The sequence below is a fragment of the Vespa crabro genome, chromosome 11, assembly GCF_910589235.1.
Source record: "Vespa crabro chromosome 11, iyVesCrab1.2, whole genome shotgun sequence".
Lineage (NCBI taxonomy): Eukaryota > Metazoa > Arthropoda > Insecta > Hymenoptera > Vespidae > Vespa > Vespa crabro.
In genome coordinates, this window is record NC_060965.1 from 1,517,501 (window position 1) to 1,533,211 (window position 15,711).

Here is a 15,711-nt window from a genome sequence, read left to right on the forward strand (position 1 = left end):
AAGGATCAAATAAAATCGTAAGAAATTTTTAATCGAAATTTATAAATTAAAAATTTAAGCTTTATGGTTAAGAAGAAAAAAATTAAAAAGGGCAACAAAAAAAAAAAAGAAATATAATAATAATTTTTCATAAATTTATAAATTACCTGATTGACGTAATGTTGACCCCTAGGCGTTGTAGGTGGTGTTGGTAATGACAATCCTTGATTTGGGGTCGTCGATGGCGAAGAAGAATTAGCACCGCTCTGTGGTGAATTTGGTCCTTGTACACCTCTAGGACTCATGTCCTCTTGTTTTAAGGATTTTGACACGCTAAATATCAAATTACTTTGACTTCTTGACGGTGAACTGTCACGACCCGACGGTCCATTTGGTTTTCGCCGTCTTGGCTGATATTTGTAATCCGGATGTTCACGTTTGTGTATCACTCGAAGACGATCGGCTTCTTCGATAAATGGCTTTTTATCGTTATCGGAAAGTCGCCTAAAAAAAAAAAAAAAAAAAAAAAAAAAACAAAAATAAAAATAAATATATATATATATATATATATAGTTCGTTTAAATCGTTCATTTAAATTGTTCAAAATATATTACATCATATTACAATATTATATCATTATTCTTACAAATTATATTTAAATCGTTTGTTGTAAAATTTTCATATATTTCTTAGATATACGATCTCTGTTATAATTTTTTAATCTATTATATATATATATATATATATATTTTTTTTTTATTTATTATTACTAATTTAATGACAAGTTGATTTTTGTCTCGATAAAAACTTAAATCATCAAAGTTACACTTTCAACAGTTCCACTCTTTATATTTTATAATAAAGTTATCAAAATAAAGAACTATTATATATTATAATTTAATAATAAATTAATTTTTTCTTTTAATCCAATCAACTTATTATCCAAAAAAGAAAAACATATATATATATATATATATATATATATATATATATATTAGAATATTTATAATATATATTATTTTAATCAATTATCCTATGAGGATTAAAATTTTGTTCGAACGAAAACGTAACGACGAGGACAACAAAGAAAAAAGACAAAAAATAGAATTCCTCTTCTAGAAAAAAAAACAAACAAACAAACAAACAAACAGACAAACCAACAAACCAATACTTTCGTTCGTTCTCGATAATACCGGAAAGAAAGAAAGAAAGAAAGGAAGAGTAGAAAAGAAGGGGTAGCGGAGTGGGGGAGGGAAGAAAGTAAAGAAAAATTGTTTCGTAAATTGAAAGGAAAAAAAAAAAAAAAGAAAAAGAAAGTGAAAGAAAGAAAAACAAAAAGAAAAAAAGAAAAAGATCTATTAGCTCGCTCTTAATTTAGTCCTCGAATAATATCAAGAACGGATAACATTAAATATCAACATACATATTGAAACTTATTCAAGGAGCAACGTTCAAGCGTAAAAGGGCGTTCGGTTTTATAGCTGTCGTCGGATTAACGTGATTCACGTATGACGCATGCACCGCATATTCTCTCAAAAGACGGTTCGGTTGAGAGCCGTGAAGATCGTTTCAGTGGCGAGGGAGGGAGGGTGGTGGTGGATCAAGAGAGTGCAAGGATAAGGAGATGGAGGAGGAGTTCGTCGAAGGTGACGAAGGGACGAAGAGGGACAGAGGAGAGGTCGTCTTGTAAAGGAGTCTCGAAACGTTTCTATCAGCATCCGATTCTCTCTTCTTTTCGAGGAAGAGTGAAGAGAAGGTGCGACTTGCGAGATTGCGTCTGGTTAGTGTTCCTGGACTCTGGGCGTTAAGTCTCGAGAAGTCTAAGCTCGTAAAGAAACGCGCGAAAGCCATAACCATGGTGTCTATATATATGTATATATATATATATATATATATGTCTATATGTGTGGTATGTATGTATATGTTTCTATGTGTATACTCGAAAATATGAGAAAGAATGAGAGGGAGAGAGAGAGAGAGAGAGAGAGAGAGAGAGAGAGAGAGAAAGGTTTTGTGTTTACGTTCCCACTGGGCTCTCCTTAAAGACCCCTAAAGAACGATAAGGTTTTCCGGTATAATATGGCGTCACGAAAGTGTTCTTAAAAATCTCTTTTTCCTTCTTCTTTTCCATTATTTTTTTTTTATTTTTTTTTTTTTGCCCCTTTCCCTTTCCTTTTCCCTTTTCTTTCTTTCTCTTTTTCTTTTTTTCTTCTTCGTTCGACCTATCCATATATTTCTCTTTTCTTTTCTCATTTCTTTTTTCCTCTCTCTCTCTCTCCCTTTCTCTTTTTATATATATATATATATATATTTTTTTTTGTTTGTTTGTTTATTTATTTGTTTGTTCTCTTTTCATTTATTTATTTATCTCTTCGCAATATATCATATCAAGCGTAATAAAGATTCACGATCGATCGATCATCTTAGGATCACTTTTACGATCGCAAAAATGTACGAACACCTCTTTTTTTTTGTTTCAACGTACATATGATAAATTCAAATCATTGGAAAATTTTCATTTGTCATTCTCTTTATCAAATACTCTTTTTCTAATATTCGTTTTTAATTTGATCTCTACGATCTGACGATCGCATTTCTATTTTCTTTTTTTTCTTTTTTCTCTCTCTTTTTTTTTCTTTCTTCTAAAGAAGGAATGAAACGATTGATTGATTCATGAACTTAGGTACGAATTATTTAACGAAACAATTCGTTCCTATATTAATAATTATTATTAATTATTAACAATTATTTCCTAATTATTAACAATTATTTTACGTTTACTCGCCGTTTATTCGTCTTTTTTATTTTTAGAATTAATTCTTTTTCCCTTCGCTGTTGAAATTCTTTTAATGATGTCTCATTTTTAAACGTTCGTACGATCGTATTTCATTACATTTTTTAAATGTAATAATTAAATGAGAAAAAAAAAAAAAAGAAGATATTTGTCTTTCCTTCATACGATATTTAATTCTCGTGATTGTTACTCTAATGAATTCTAAGAAGATCAAATCTCGCTTTAATTAGTCTCCTCTCTCTCTCTCTCTCTCGTTCTCTCGTTCTCTCGTTCTCTCTCTCGTTCTGTCAAGATAAAATAAGAAGATGAAAATCAGACGGGAGTAATAGTTTCTTCGAATGATAAGAGATAAGAATTAGAAACTAAACTAAGACGTTGCTTAGATTCTTATCGATCTTATCAATCTAACTCATCTATTGTACAAACATAACTTCTCTCTCTCTCTCTCTCTCTCTCTCTCTTTCTCTTTCTCTCTGTCTCTCTTCCTTCCACGAACTACCAATATACATTACTTCGTGTATATCTGTCTCTTAGAAATTTAAATCCCACAGTCTTGCAGAGCTCTTGACCAGCTCGAATGTATGTACGTATGTGCATTAAATGCAACGTTTTGCATCCTCGAGTTTAACGGATATATGTTTTGTCATGTGTCTTTAACAGTAGAGAGAGAGAGAGAGAGAGAGAGAGAGAGAGTTAAAGAGAGAGTGAAAGAGAGAGAGAAAGAGAAAGAAATAGAGATAGATAGATAGAGTGTGACAGAAAGAAAGACAGAGAGAGAGAGAGAGAGAGAGAGAGAGAGAGAGAGAGAAGGAGAGAGTAGCATCTGGTCAATGGACTCTGTCTCAGTTTGACGTTTTTTCTATTTCTTTTGCTTTTTCTTTCTCTCTCTCTCTCTCTCTCTCTCTCTCTCTCTCTCTCTCTCTCTCCTTCTTTCTCTTTCTTTTTTTTCTTTTCTTTTTCCTTTTCTTTTTCTTTTCCTGTTCTTCGGCCTACCAACCAAGCAACCAACCAACCAACCAACGAACGCGATAGCTTCTCCTCATCGCAGCCTCTTTTTCAAACGCCAGATGCAACCCAGGATCAACCAATTAGGTTTACTACACTGTTCTTAACACTCTTCTTATCATTTAATGGTATCGTCACTTTGTATCAAAATTCAATTCTATTTCCAGGTTACATACAATACAATTTAATTATAAATCATTTAAATCCCGTATGATCTTGTAAAGATTATTTAAAAAAAAAAAGAAAAAAAAGAAAAAAAAAAAAAAAGACGAAAAATTATTATGAAGGATGAATATTAGAAAAGAAAAAAAATTGATAAAACAATAACACTTCGAATTAATCGACGCGATTAGATCAACTTGATCGATCATTTGTTATCTCTCTTTCTCTCTTTCTCTCTTTCTTTCTCTTTCTCCTTTTTTTTTCCTTCGCGAACATACTCAATTCTTCAAGTTATTCTAAGATAAAGTCAAATACATCCTCATCCACATACACACACACACACACACACACACACACATATATATATACTTATGTATATGTATATGTATATGTATATGTATTTCCAGGATATCCAGGTGTAGGTACATTGGTGCCAGAAATAAATCTCTTCCATAGCCGTAAAAATTTTCGTTGAAGAACGATTCGTCGCGTCGTCCGTTTGTAAGGTATATCACCATTGAAGATATTAGAAGGCGTGTTTGCCGACAAAAAGAAAACAGATATCACGGTTCATCCTTGGCGCGTGCTGGCAGCTGCTGGCCGGTTCCTGCTTGAGATAAAGGCCCACCATCAAGACTATCTATCTCATAACAACAATACCTTCCTTGTTCCTGTCAGGTGAATTTTTCCGAACCTGCCGTTTTCTTTCTTTTTTCTTTTTTTCCCTTTTTTCCCCTTTTTTCCTCCTTCTCTTTTCTTCCTTGCTTTTTCTTTCTTTGTTTTTCTCTCTCGTTTCTCTTCTCCCTCCTTTCTTTCTTTTTCTTCTTATTTTTGTTTTCTTTTCTTTTTTTTCTTACTCTTTCTCTCCTCCTCCTCCTTCTCCTCCTCCTCCACCTCCTCCTCCACCTCCTCCTCCACCTTCTCCTCCATCCATTTTTTCGTCCTTATAAATTCGTGCTAATTGAAGGTAAAATCGTAAAAGATAAATTTTTTTTCAACGAACCCCATTTATCACGTCGAAAATCATGATCTAATAGGTAATTTCAGTTTTATGTATTCCTTTTCTTTTATATATATATATATATATTTTTTTTTTTTTTTTATTTCTTTTTTATCCTTTATGAGAAATCAAAAAGAAAACTAAAGTACGTATGTAATGAATCGTATTCTATCATGTGAAATATTATAAGTTAGAATCGAGACAGAGATATATTATTCCTTTTAATTCATCTACGTGAGACTTTTTTTTTTTTTTCTCTAGATTTTAAAACGAGAACATACGAATAAAGCGGACATACAAAAACGTACAACGCGTAAGCGCGCTCGTGCATTAAAATAATTTGCGAGATTTTTTTCTTTATTTCTTTTTTCTTTTTTTTTTTCCATAAATTTTTCTAAATAAATACGATTTAAAATTATCGTGATAATGAAATTTTTCCATGCTTCATTTGGAAAATTCAAATCTACACGAATACCGTAATGGCCATTATTTAATATTAAAATAATATCGAAGACTTTTTCAACGAAAGGACAAACATTTCAAACGAACACGATCTCGATTGAACAATTAGAGATAAACATTTGACCCCCATTAGAGATAAACATTTGTCCCAAACATTAGGGACTTTGGTCCGATCCGATGATATGTATATTTTTAAATCGTCTTAGTCATTGGCATTAAAAGTTCACTGACAGTATTCTCAAAATAATTCACATTCCAAAGTAAATTGTGTTAATTGACGTTAGGCCCATTTCAAAGGTGCTAAATAATTACTTTTTAAGAGGTAAAAAAAAACAAAAAGAAAAAAAAAAAAGGAAAAAAAAGATCTATTTGGTAACCTCCATCCTCTCCGCCCCAGCCCCTCTCTCACTCTCTCTCTCTCTCTCTCTAATTTCATCAAAATTTTTTCAATTATCATTGAATTTACATTGAAGATAAGATAATCGAAAATTGATATTATATATATATATATATATATATATATATTAAAACGATTCCCCATAGATAATTCTTCCGCATTTATTCGTTCCACTTTCGAGACAAGTGAGACGAAGGTTTCATTGGGAAATCGATCGGCTATCGGATCGACTATCGGCTATCGGATCGGATCGGATCGGATCGAATTGCGATCGAAGTCGGTATATAATAAAATGATTCGCGATGGGGGGCCTTGTCGGCGGGTCCTCTGATGATCTCTTGTGAGGGCTCGCTGGGGGCCCCTCGTTAGTCCCAACCAGGAAATGAAATCGTCTTCGAGTCATCCCTTCTCTCTCCTCTTTGAATTTTATTTTTAGTTAAATACGCGTACGCCTAAGTCCGACCGTATCTCTTTCTACTTTCACAATTTGAAATAACAAAAAGGAAGAAAAGAATTTCTATTGGTCTTTATAAAGGAAAAGAGAAGAAAAAAAAAAAAAAAAAAGAAAAAAAAAAAAAGAAGAAAGAAGAAAGAAAGAAAGAAAGGAATTATACTTCATGACGATATTATATTATAATAATGATAATAAAATATTATGTAATAATAATAACAATAAATTATATAACAACAAATATTATATATAAATCCTATCGATTGTAACGTTTAAAATATAATATATCGATTCGATTTAATCGAATGATATTTTCTTTATCTTATAATTTTATCATAAAGAAAAAAGAAACATTAATTTTGTTTTATAATATTTCTTAAAGTTCTTCCCTCTCTCTTCTTTTCTTTTTCTATTTTCTTTTTTCTATTTTCTTCTTTCCTCCTTTCCCTTTTCTCTCCTTTTCATCCTTATTTCTCTCTTTTTTTTTTTCTTTTGCTCTTCTTTTCCTTTCATTTTTATCCTTCTCTTTTCTCTTTCCCTCTTCTTTTTTCTTTTACTTTGTTCTTATTCATTTTTTTTCTCTTTCCTTTTTTTTTTTTTTTTTTTTTTTTCATTCTTTTCCAAAACTTTCAAAACTACTCCGAATGTTTCAACGTTATTTTATGGAACCCTGTGTTCGGGATCATATCAAGTTGATACTTCGAACGATTTCATTTTGTTTTCTTTTTTCTTTTTTTTTTTATTTATTATCTGACGTGTTCGAAGTTTTTCAAGGATCTAGATCGCACGGAGTATCGGTTAAATGTTGAATACATTCGTCACTCATGAGTCCAATGCGCGATTCACATTATTTCTTTCGAGCAACAGGGAGAGGATGGAGGGGATACACACTTGTAACATACCACGTGTAAGCTTTGGCGCCACGTGGTAAGAACGTGTCTTTAATATTATATATATATATATATGCATTTTTGTTCGTAAAAAAAAAAAAAAAAAAAAAACAAAGAAAAATAAAAAAAATTGTTACAAGTAACGTCCCTTCCAACGAATCTAATGAATCTTTTCTCTCTTTTTTCTATCAATCAATTTTTCTATGATAATTTTCAATATTAATATATTGTACGACTTGTTTGAAAAAATAAGAACGAATTTGTCTTTTAAAGATTGTTGATGATAATAAAAAATAAAATAATATATATATATATATATTTTTTTTTTTCCACGAATTAAAACGCTCTTGGTTCGCGCTTAAAAGATCATGAAAGACGATGCTCGTCTTTCTACATGGCCGGGTGCTCGCAGCTTGCCAAGTTCGCATCTGTGAGAATCGTTCTTATCTGATTGAGAATGGAAAGGCAGCCGATTGAAGACACGTGGTGCCGATTAATTTTATCGGGACGGTGCCTTTCCGACTAACCGCGAAACGGAAATTCTTTAACGGACACAAATACGATTTGAATAAAAAAAAAAAACGAAATCGAATCTGTTATCTCGAAATGTTTCGTAAAAAAAAAAAGAAAAAAAAAAAAAAGAAAAGGAGAGAAAAAAAATTTTCTCCCTTTCATTTATATATACGAACGTAATAACGTATGATAAGCGTGTTATTTTCAAATATCGAAAACATATATATAATATATAATAATATTTCATATATTGATTAAATATATAATTAAATTATATATATATATATATATATATATATATATATATATATGTACATGTTTACATATATTTATTTTCTATTATCTAACATTTTCAAAGACCACTATTTTATCATCATTATATATATATATATATATATTTTTTTTTTTATTATTATTATAGGATTGCAAAATATTACAGAAATATTTTACATTGAAAAATAAATGTGTCACTTAAAATATCATAAATATATCATAAATATTTATTTATATATGGACATATGTATATCAATCAATTAATATTTTTATTATAGATATATTGTAAATGAAAATTCTTAATTCTTTTGTAATAAAAAAAATTAAAAAAGATTATTATCTTCTTTCTCCTTTTGTTTGTTACAATTTCTCTATAAATATTTTCATTACAACAAAGGAACGTATTTATTTGAACGTATCAAACTCACCGCCATAATTTTCCCAATGTTTTCGATAGTTCGGCATTATGAAGTTGTGGATGTTGATCGGCCAATCTCCGCCTGGCAGCCTGTGCCCACACCATAAAGGCATTCATTGGTCTCTTCACGTGTGCCGCCCTTTTGTCGCCGGAGCCCCTGCAATTAGTAGACATTATCTTCATTGGAAGCGATTTTTTTTCACCTATCCTTCAAATAATTCCTTTCGTCCAAATTTTCATGTTTTTAAGATGACGATAAAAAGAAGAAGAAGAAGAAGAAGAAAGAAACATAAAAGAAAAAAATAAATATCAAGAATATCATTATCGACACTTCATCATTAATAGTAGGAAATAGTGAGGCAAGGTAAAGTGAAACTGAACAAAACAAAAGGAAAGAAAAGAAAAAAAAAAGTAGAAAAAGAAAATAAAATTGATTGCGTTAGGCCAGATAATCCGCTGACTTGGCAGAAGCAAATAAAACGGTGAGCAACGTTTAAAGATTAGAATTTTTACCTAAACTCTTTTACCTCGTCTCATCCCACCCCCGTCCCTCCGCCCCAATCCCTAAAACCCTACTCCCATTCCCTTTTTCTAATCTCACCTCTAACCCTCGCCACACTCAATAATACCACCAATACCATTATCATCGTCATCATCATTACCACCACCATCATCATCAGCAACCCTTCTCGTTTCTATTCGATCTACCGAGTGAGCTTTATTTCTAAGGCTGGCCTTAAAATAACACTGCCGATGTTAAAACGTGTGACGGCTTTCGAATGGGACGTATATCCCTTTCTTTCCAAGAAGATGACTTCATAAAACTTTAACCCAGGGTCCTGAACGAGAACGTGACGGACGTGATTGCTGCCACCTCTCTCTCTCTCTCTCTCTCTCTCTCTCTCTCTCTCTCTCTCTCTCTCTCTCTCTCTCTCTCTTTCTCTCGCTCCTTCTTTCGTATTTTCTTTCTTTGATTAATCTAACTTCATCTTGATCATACTCGTTTCAATTTCTTTTTATTCTTTTTCTGATCTTTTTCTCTCTCATTTTTTCTGCATTTTTTTTATTTTTTTTTTTTTTTTTTTGTATATACTGAAATATCGTAATATCGGACAATGATCAAATTAGAGAAGTGAAAATATGTATTTTTTTTAGATATATATATATTACATAGGTGAATGTAGATAGATACATATATATATATATATATATATATATATGTATTATATATAAATATATAAATTATATGTGATATAAAAATATAATATACGAATATTTATTATACTATATGTATAATATTTAAATTAATATAATAATAAGTGTGAAGATACAAGTAATAAAACATTGTTAAAGCAATAAATATATATTTATATATATATATATATATATATATATATATTTATATAATGTTATATAATACTAATTTTTTATTGTATCCGATGACACTTCATATATGTATATAATAATAATTTATTATTTTTTGTGACAAATTTATTGAAATAATACTATATAATAATTTTTATACAACAATTTTATCACTTGTATCTTCAATATTGTATAATATTAATCACAATTTTAATATAATAATATATATATATATACATATATAAATATATCCTATATATAAACAAACGAATGAACGTTTGAAATGATAGATTGATCGTAAAAAAAAAGCAGAGAGAGAAAGAAAGAGAGAAAAGAAACGAGAAAAAAAGGGGTTGGAAAAAAGGATAGAGAAAAATAATTTTTTTAAATTGATCGATCGATCACAACGACAAACGGGCCGATAAAAATCGACATGAACTTTCGAGACATTCGAATAGAGTCTCGTATATTTTCGGGCTCTTTGAAATAAGAGGGGCGTTAAATCCGTGTGTAAACCGAAAGAGCCGTTTGTAATTAGCGTGGGCTCACTAACAAGGCGGTTTTCACGGCGATGGTTCGTCGCAAACGCTGAGCTTGGACGGGAGTGAGTATGTGTGTGCGCGCGCGCGCTCGTTCATGGTTTACCTAGATACGCAAAAAAAAAATTTTTTAAATCTTTTACACCTCGTTTACATCGACTTACGACTTACGTTACTACTACTACTACTACTACTACTAATGTTTTTGCTAGTAAAATCTACTCAACCTAAAACGTTTGTAACATGACTACATTTCTAACACGCCTTTTTTTCTTCTTCCGTTTTTATTTTCTCTTTTCTTTTTTTTGTTTTTTCTTTTTTTCTTTTCTTTTCTTTTCTTTTTCCTGTTCCTTCTTTTCTTCGTTAGAATAAAAATCGTTTTGGGAAAGTCACTTTACGAAACTCCTCTCGTAAATGTAAAAAGAAATTTTTTTTCTTTTTCTTTCCTTTCGTTTCCTTTTTTTTTTTCTTTCTTTCTTTCTTTCTTTCTTTCTTTCTTTCATCTCAAACGAGATCTATCGAACGTAACTTTCGATCGAAAGATATATCGATAAGTGATATTTCAAAAAAAGAAAAAAAAAAGAATATATATATACTCTCGAAATAATTTCAACTTTCTAATGTGGGGTTGGTGGGGGAAACTTTTGTCTCTTTAATTTTTTTTCTTCTTTTCTTTTTAAATCGATACTATTAATCCGATTAGAAAAAAAAAATAATAATAATAATAATAATACTAAATAAACGAATTTAATCGGATCTTATCAATTCGAGATGAAAAAAAAAAAAAACAGGAAAAAAAAAATGATTAATCTACGTGATCGACAAATATCGATAAGGTTCATTTAAGAAGAAATTAAACGATCTAACAGTCAAATAATTTTGATTTGTTTGACGTAAACAGATAAAGAAATCTTCTATTTATTTATTTTTTTCTTTTTTTTTTTTTTTTTTTTTTTTAATATCAATACTATCAATACGATTAATAAGACGATCAAATAATGGATAGAGATTTAATCTATAATAGGGATATAATGTAAAATCGAACAAACGTATTCGATAGCTTGAGGATAAAAATGTGTTTCATTAAAGGTAAACTTTCAGGAGTTAATGTAAATATGGATAGAGAAGGGAAAAAAAAAGAGAGAGAGAGAGAGAGAGAGAGAGAGAGAGAGACAGTGAGAGAAAGAGATAGAGGGAGAGATACATAAATTCTCATAGAGAACTCTCATGGGAATTAAAAAACAGTCGATTTTATCGGACCCCCATATCAGTAGAAATAAACACGGTACCCTTTACTACACATCCAGAGATAACTCTCGTATAATTGAGAGTTAGCGATAAGCCGGCTGGCATGTAGAACCGACGCCGCACGAGAATATGAATATATCCAACTCTCTTGCATTTGTACAATCGTTTTCAGATACGGCATTATAACGATTTTTAATTTATAATATTTTCAAAACCATTTAATCTTCTTAATGAGTGACGTTCAGGGAGGAGCGGGCAAAAAGAAAGAAAGAAAGAAAAAGATACTCTTAACGATCAACAATTTTTCTTACGTGAATTGAACTGAGTACTGATGGGACCGGGCGGGGGGGAGGGAAGAGGAAGGTAGGAGAGAGAGAGAGAGAGAGAGAGAGAGAGAGAGAGGAATGGACAATCTCGAAATTTTTTTGTACAAAATTCGATTAGTTAAAAATTTTCTTAATGCCATCTCTCCTCCCTGTGTAACGTTTGATATTTGTTAAAGAAAAAAAAAACAAAAAAAAAAAAAAACAAAAAATAAAAAGAAGAAAAGATAAAAAGTATCCTCTGCCAAAGCAATAGCGTCGTATAATATGTCTGTATAAAAACGAAAAAGAAAAAAGAAACAAAAAAAAAAAAAAAAGAAAAAAGGAAAAAACGTTCCATTCAAGGTTCTAATCTCGCATTACCGACTAGAGAGGCAATTATAAGACACCAGATCACCGTGTGCACTCCTTTAGTTGCGTCATTTTTCTCGAACTTAAAGGCCATCGACGATTATATCGAACGAAGTTGTTAGAACACAGCATCCGACGGGATGCTGCAACCTCTTTGATCGTAAAATCTTAATACATGTACACACACACACACATATATATATATATATATTTCTGTCTCTGTTACTCGATGAAAAAAAAAAAGAAAAAAAAGAAATATATATATATATATATATATATATATATATATATATATATATATATATATATATATATATATATGTATAGTATATACGTGCTTGTAGAGATTTTATTTTTAATTAATTGAAAAAGAGAGGAAAAAAGAAAAAAATAGGAAAAAAAGAAAAATACGAAGAAAAAAGAAAAAAGAGGGAATTAAAAGAAAAGTTTCTTTCAATTGATATTATTTCTCTTAAATTAATTCTCCTTTCTTTTTTCATCAATATGTCAATTTTTTTAAAAATACAAATAAGGAAACCACCTTAAAGGAATACAGTTAAGAGAATGAAAATTTTAAAAGGAATAAGTATTATAAGACATTGCGATCGGATATTAATTAGCTAATTTACGTTAATTGGCAAGCGAGGACATTTTTCCTCGCTTAAGTCGTTTCCCAGGCCGTGGAAACGGGTGCGTCATAATTGAGTTAGCGTCACGTATTTTTAAAACCTTTCCCCCCCCTTAGCCCCTTTGCTCAACCCCTTCCCCCCCATATGTCCTACTCCCCAGCCCGCCTCCCCCCCTTCATCGCATATATTCCTATATCTATCGTCGTCTTTCTTCGCGTTTTCTTATATTTTTTTTCTCTCTTCTTTCCCCCCCCCTTCTCTTTTCTTTCCTTTCTTTCTTTCTTTCTTTTTCTTCGTTTTTTTTCTTATTTCTTTTTTTTTTTTTTTCTTTTCTCTCTTTCCCTTTTTTCTTTGCAAACATTTCTTCATTTCAACAAAATTTTTCTCACATTCCTATATAATGAATCATTTTAACTTATAAATGATTCATGAAATGTAATATAATAATTTTCCTTTTTTCTTTTTTTTTTCTCTTTTTTTTTTTTTTTTCATTTTTTTGAAATGATCTTTCTCCGATTATTATCGTTTTTGAATTATTGAATTTAACGAATGGAAAAAAAAAAGAGAAAGAGAGAATAGAAAAATTTTTTCTTTCTAATGAAATAATATTGATTAGAAATTGTTTTCAATTATTTGATTAGAAAAATTGAAAAATTATTTTACTATTAATAAAATAATAATCATTATTCTTTATACATACATATATATATATATATATATATATATATATATATGTGTGTATAATTTTATTATTTTTTTGTTTTTCATAATTATCATAATTAATATCATAGTGAATCACGTCTAAAAGACGATAAGAAATATTTCAAACGTAGATTGTCCCGATGGTTCTAACTTTGTTTACAATCATTCAAAAAGGAAAAAAAAAAAGAAAAAAAAAAGAAAAGACGCAGAGTATAAATAAAGAGAAAAAAAAAAATAAAAAAAAAAAAAAAAGAAGAAAAAAAAAGATGTATTTTATTACGACGTAAAACGAAAGAACGTTCTTCGTTCTACGCTAATTTTGATTATCTCTTTTAAAGAAAAATTAGGAAAGATTAGAGATCGGTTTTATTGTGGAAAAATATAAAAACTCATGCAAATAAATAACGAGACCGACGTTTACTCGACGCTAATTCTGATTGTTTTTTTGGGACGAAAAAGAAAAAAAGGAATAAGAAAAAATAAAAAATACAAAATAAAAAATACCGAAAGGAAAATATTAGAAAGAAAATTGACCCGAGAAAAAAAAATTACGAAGCATGAATAAGAGAGAAGAAGGAAAGAAAAAGAAAGAAAGAAAAGAAAAAAAAAAAAAAAGGAGAAGACAGAAAAGAAACAAGAACGTTTAAATACGAGATAAAAGGAGACCTATATTTGCTCGGCACTAATTCTAATTATTTCTTTAACGAAAATTAAAGAAGATTAGAAATCGAACGGAAGATTAACAGAGAAATATTACGAAGCGTCGTATTATATAATTAAAATAATTAAATTTGACATAAACCAATTCGATCGATATTTGCTTCGACGCTAATATCGATTATTTTTCTAATAAATATAAAACCAAAGAAAAGGAGGAAAAAAAGAAAAGAAAAGAAAAGAAAAAAAAAAAACAAAAAAAGAAATAATAAATTAGAACAAAAAAAAAAAAATACAAAAGATTAGAGAATCAAACGAAGATAAAATACAAAATATAAATGACGAAAGAAGAACTCTTATATACGAAATAAAATTCAGACGGATATCTGTCCATTCGATTTTGTCCTTGATTATTATCTAATTTTGATATTGTCGCGTGTTGTCTCAAAAGAAAAAAAAAAGAAAAAAGAAAAAAAAAAAAAAAGAAAAAGAAGAAAAAAAGGGGGAGTGGGGTAAAGAAAATAGAACGAAAGAAAGGAAAAGAAGGGAGGGGGAAAAAAAAAGGAAAAAAAAGTTAGAAAAACGAGCTTACTTGGTAGCAACCGGTACTAATGTCCAATCATATCCCTGAAGAACTTTAGCGACGGCAGCACTGATTCCTTCACCACCATTGGGCCCCATAGCTCCCATAGATGTCTTCCCGTTATTATTATTATTATTATTATTACTATTATTATTATTATTATTATTATTATTATTATTATTATGGATACTCCCATTGTTAGAATGATTATTATTATTATTATTATTATTATTATTATTATTATTAGAGTTATTGGAATTGTTCGTATTAACGGTATTATCACCCATTATGTCGTTCATCATTACTCGATGAATAATTTTAATCGCGAACACGTAAAATATTCCAATCAAACAAATAAACAAACAAACGAACGAACAAATAAACGAACGAACGAACGAACGAACGAACGAACGAACGAACGAACGAACGAACGAACGTACGTACGAACGAACGTACGAACGAACGAACGTACGAACGAACGAACGAACAAGAAAATTGTTTATATTAAGTTATCTCACACACAGATAACGGTCATCGTCCGGTCCACACTTTTCTTCTTCTTCTTCTTCTTCTTCTTCTTCTTCTTCTTCTTCTTCTTTTCTAACGTTCGAGTAACATCGATCTATCTCTTACGCTATATCGTTTTCTCGTTGTCATCGTAAGAGAAATGAAAAAAAAAAAAAAAAAAAAAAAAAAAAAAAAAAAAGATAAATAAATAAAGAAAAAAAGAAATGAACGAATTCGAACGAAGTATCAACGAGAAAAGTCATGTACAATGTCTTTCGCGATATCACTCAAAAAAAAAAGGGGAGAAATAAAGAATGAAACAAGAAAAAAAAAGAAAAAAAAAATAGGAGAACTACGTCACTTCAAATCTTCTCTTCCTCTTCGTCTCCTCTTCGGCCAAGTTTCTTCTATGCGTATATTTCCTCCTTTTGTACCGTCACAATCGATATTATCTCTTCTCTCG

General features: G+C 30.1%; 1 protein-coding gene across 4 annotated transcripts in view; it reads right to left on the reverse strand.

Annotated features, from left to right (window-relative positions):
* LOC124427804 (transcription factor Sox-10-like) overlaps positions 1-15,423 on the reverse strand; it is a 16,888-nt gene extending 1,465 nt beyond the window's left edge. Inside the window, exons 1-4 of one of the 4 annotated variants that reach the window (XM_046971115.1) lie at positions 15,264-15,423; positions 14,751-14,854; positions 8,355-8,483; positions 147-483 (exon numbers count right to left, since the gene is read on the reverse strand). In XM_046971115.1, the coding sequence (XP_046827071.1) occupies positions 147-483; positions 8,355-8,483; positions 14,751-14,848 (564 nt within the window). In that variant the 5' untranslated portion in view covers positions 14,849-14,854; positions 15,264-15,423. Of the gene's footprint in view, positions 1-146; positions 484-8,354; positions 8,502-14,750 lie in introns of all 4 variants that reach the window. The other 3 variants (XM_046971114.1, XM_046971112.1, XM_046971111.1) reach the window with 3 other exon arrangements.
* Between the last annotated feature and the right edge of the window lie 288 nt (positions 15,424-15,711).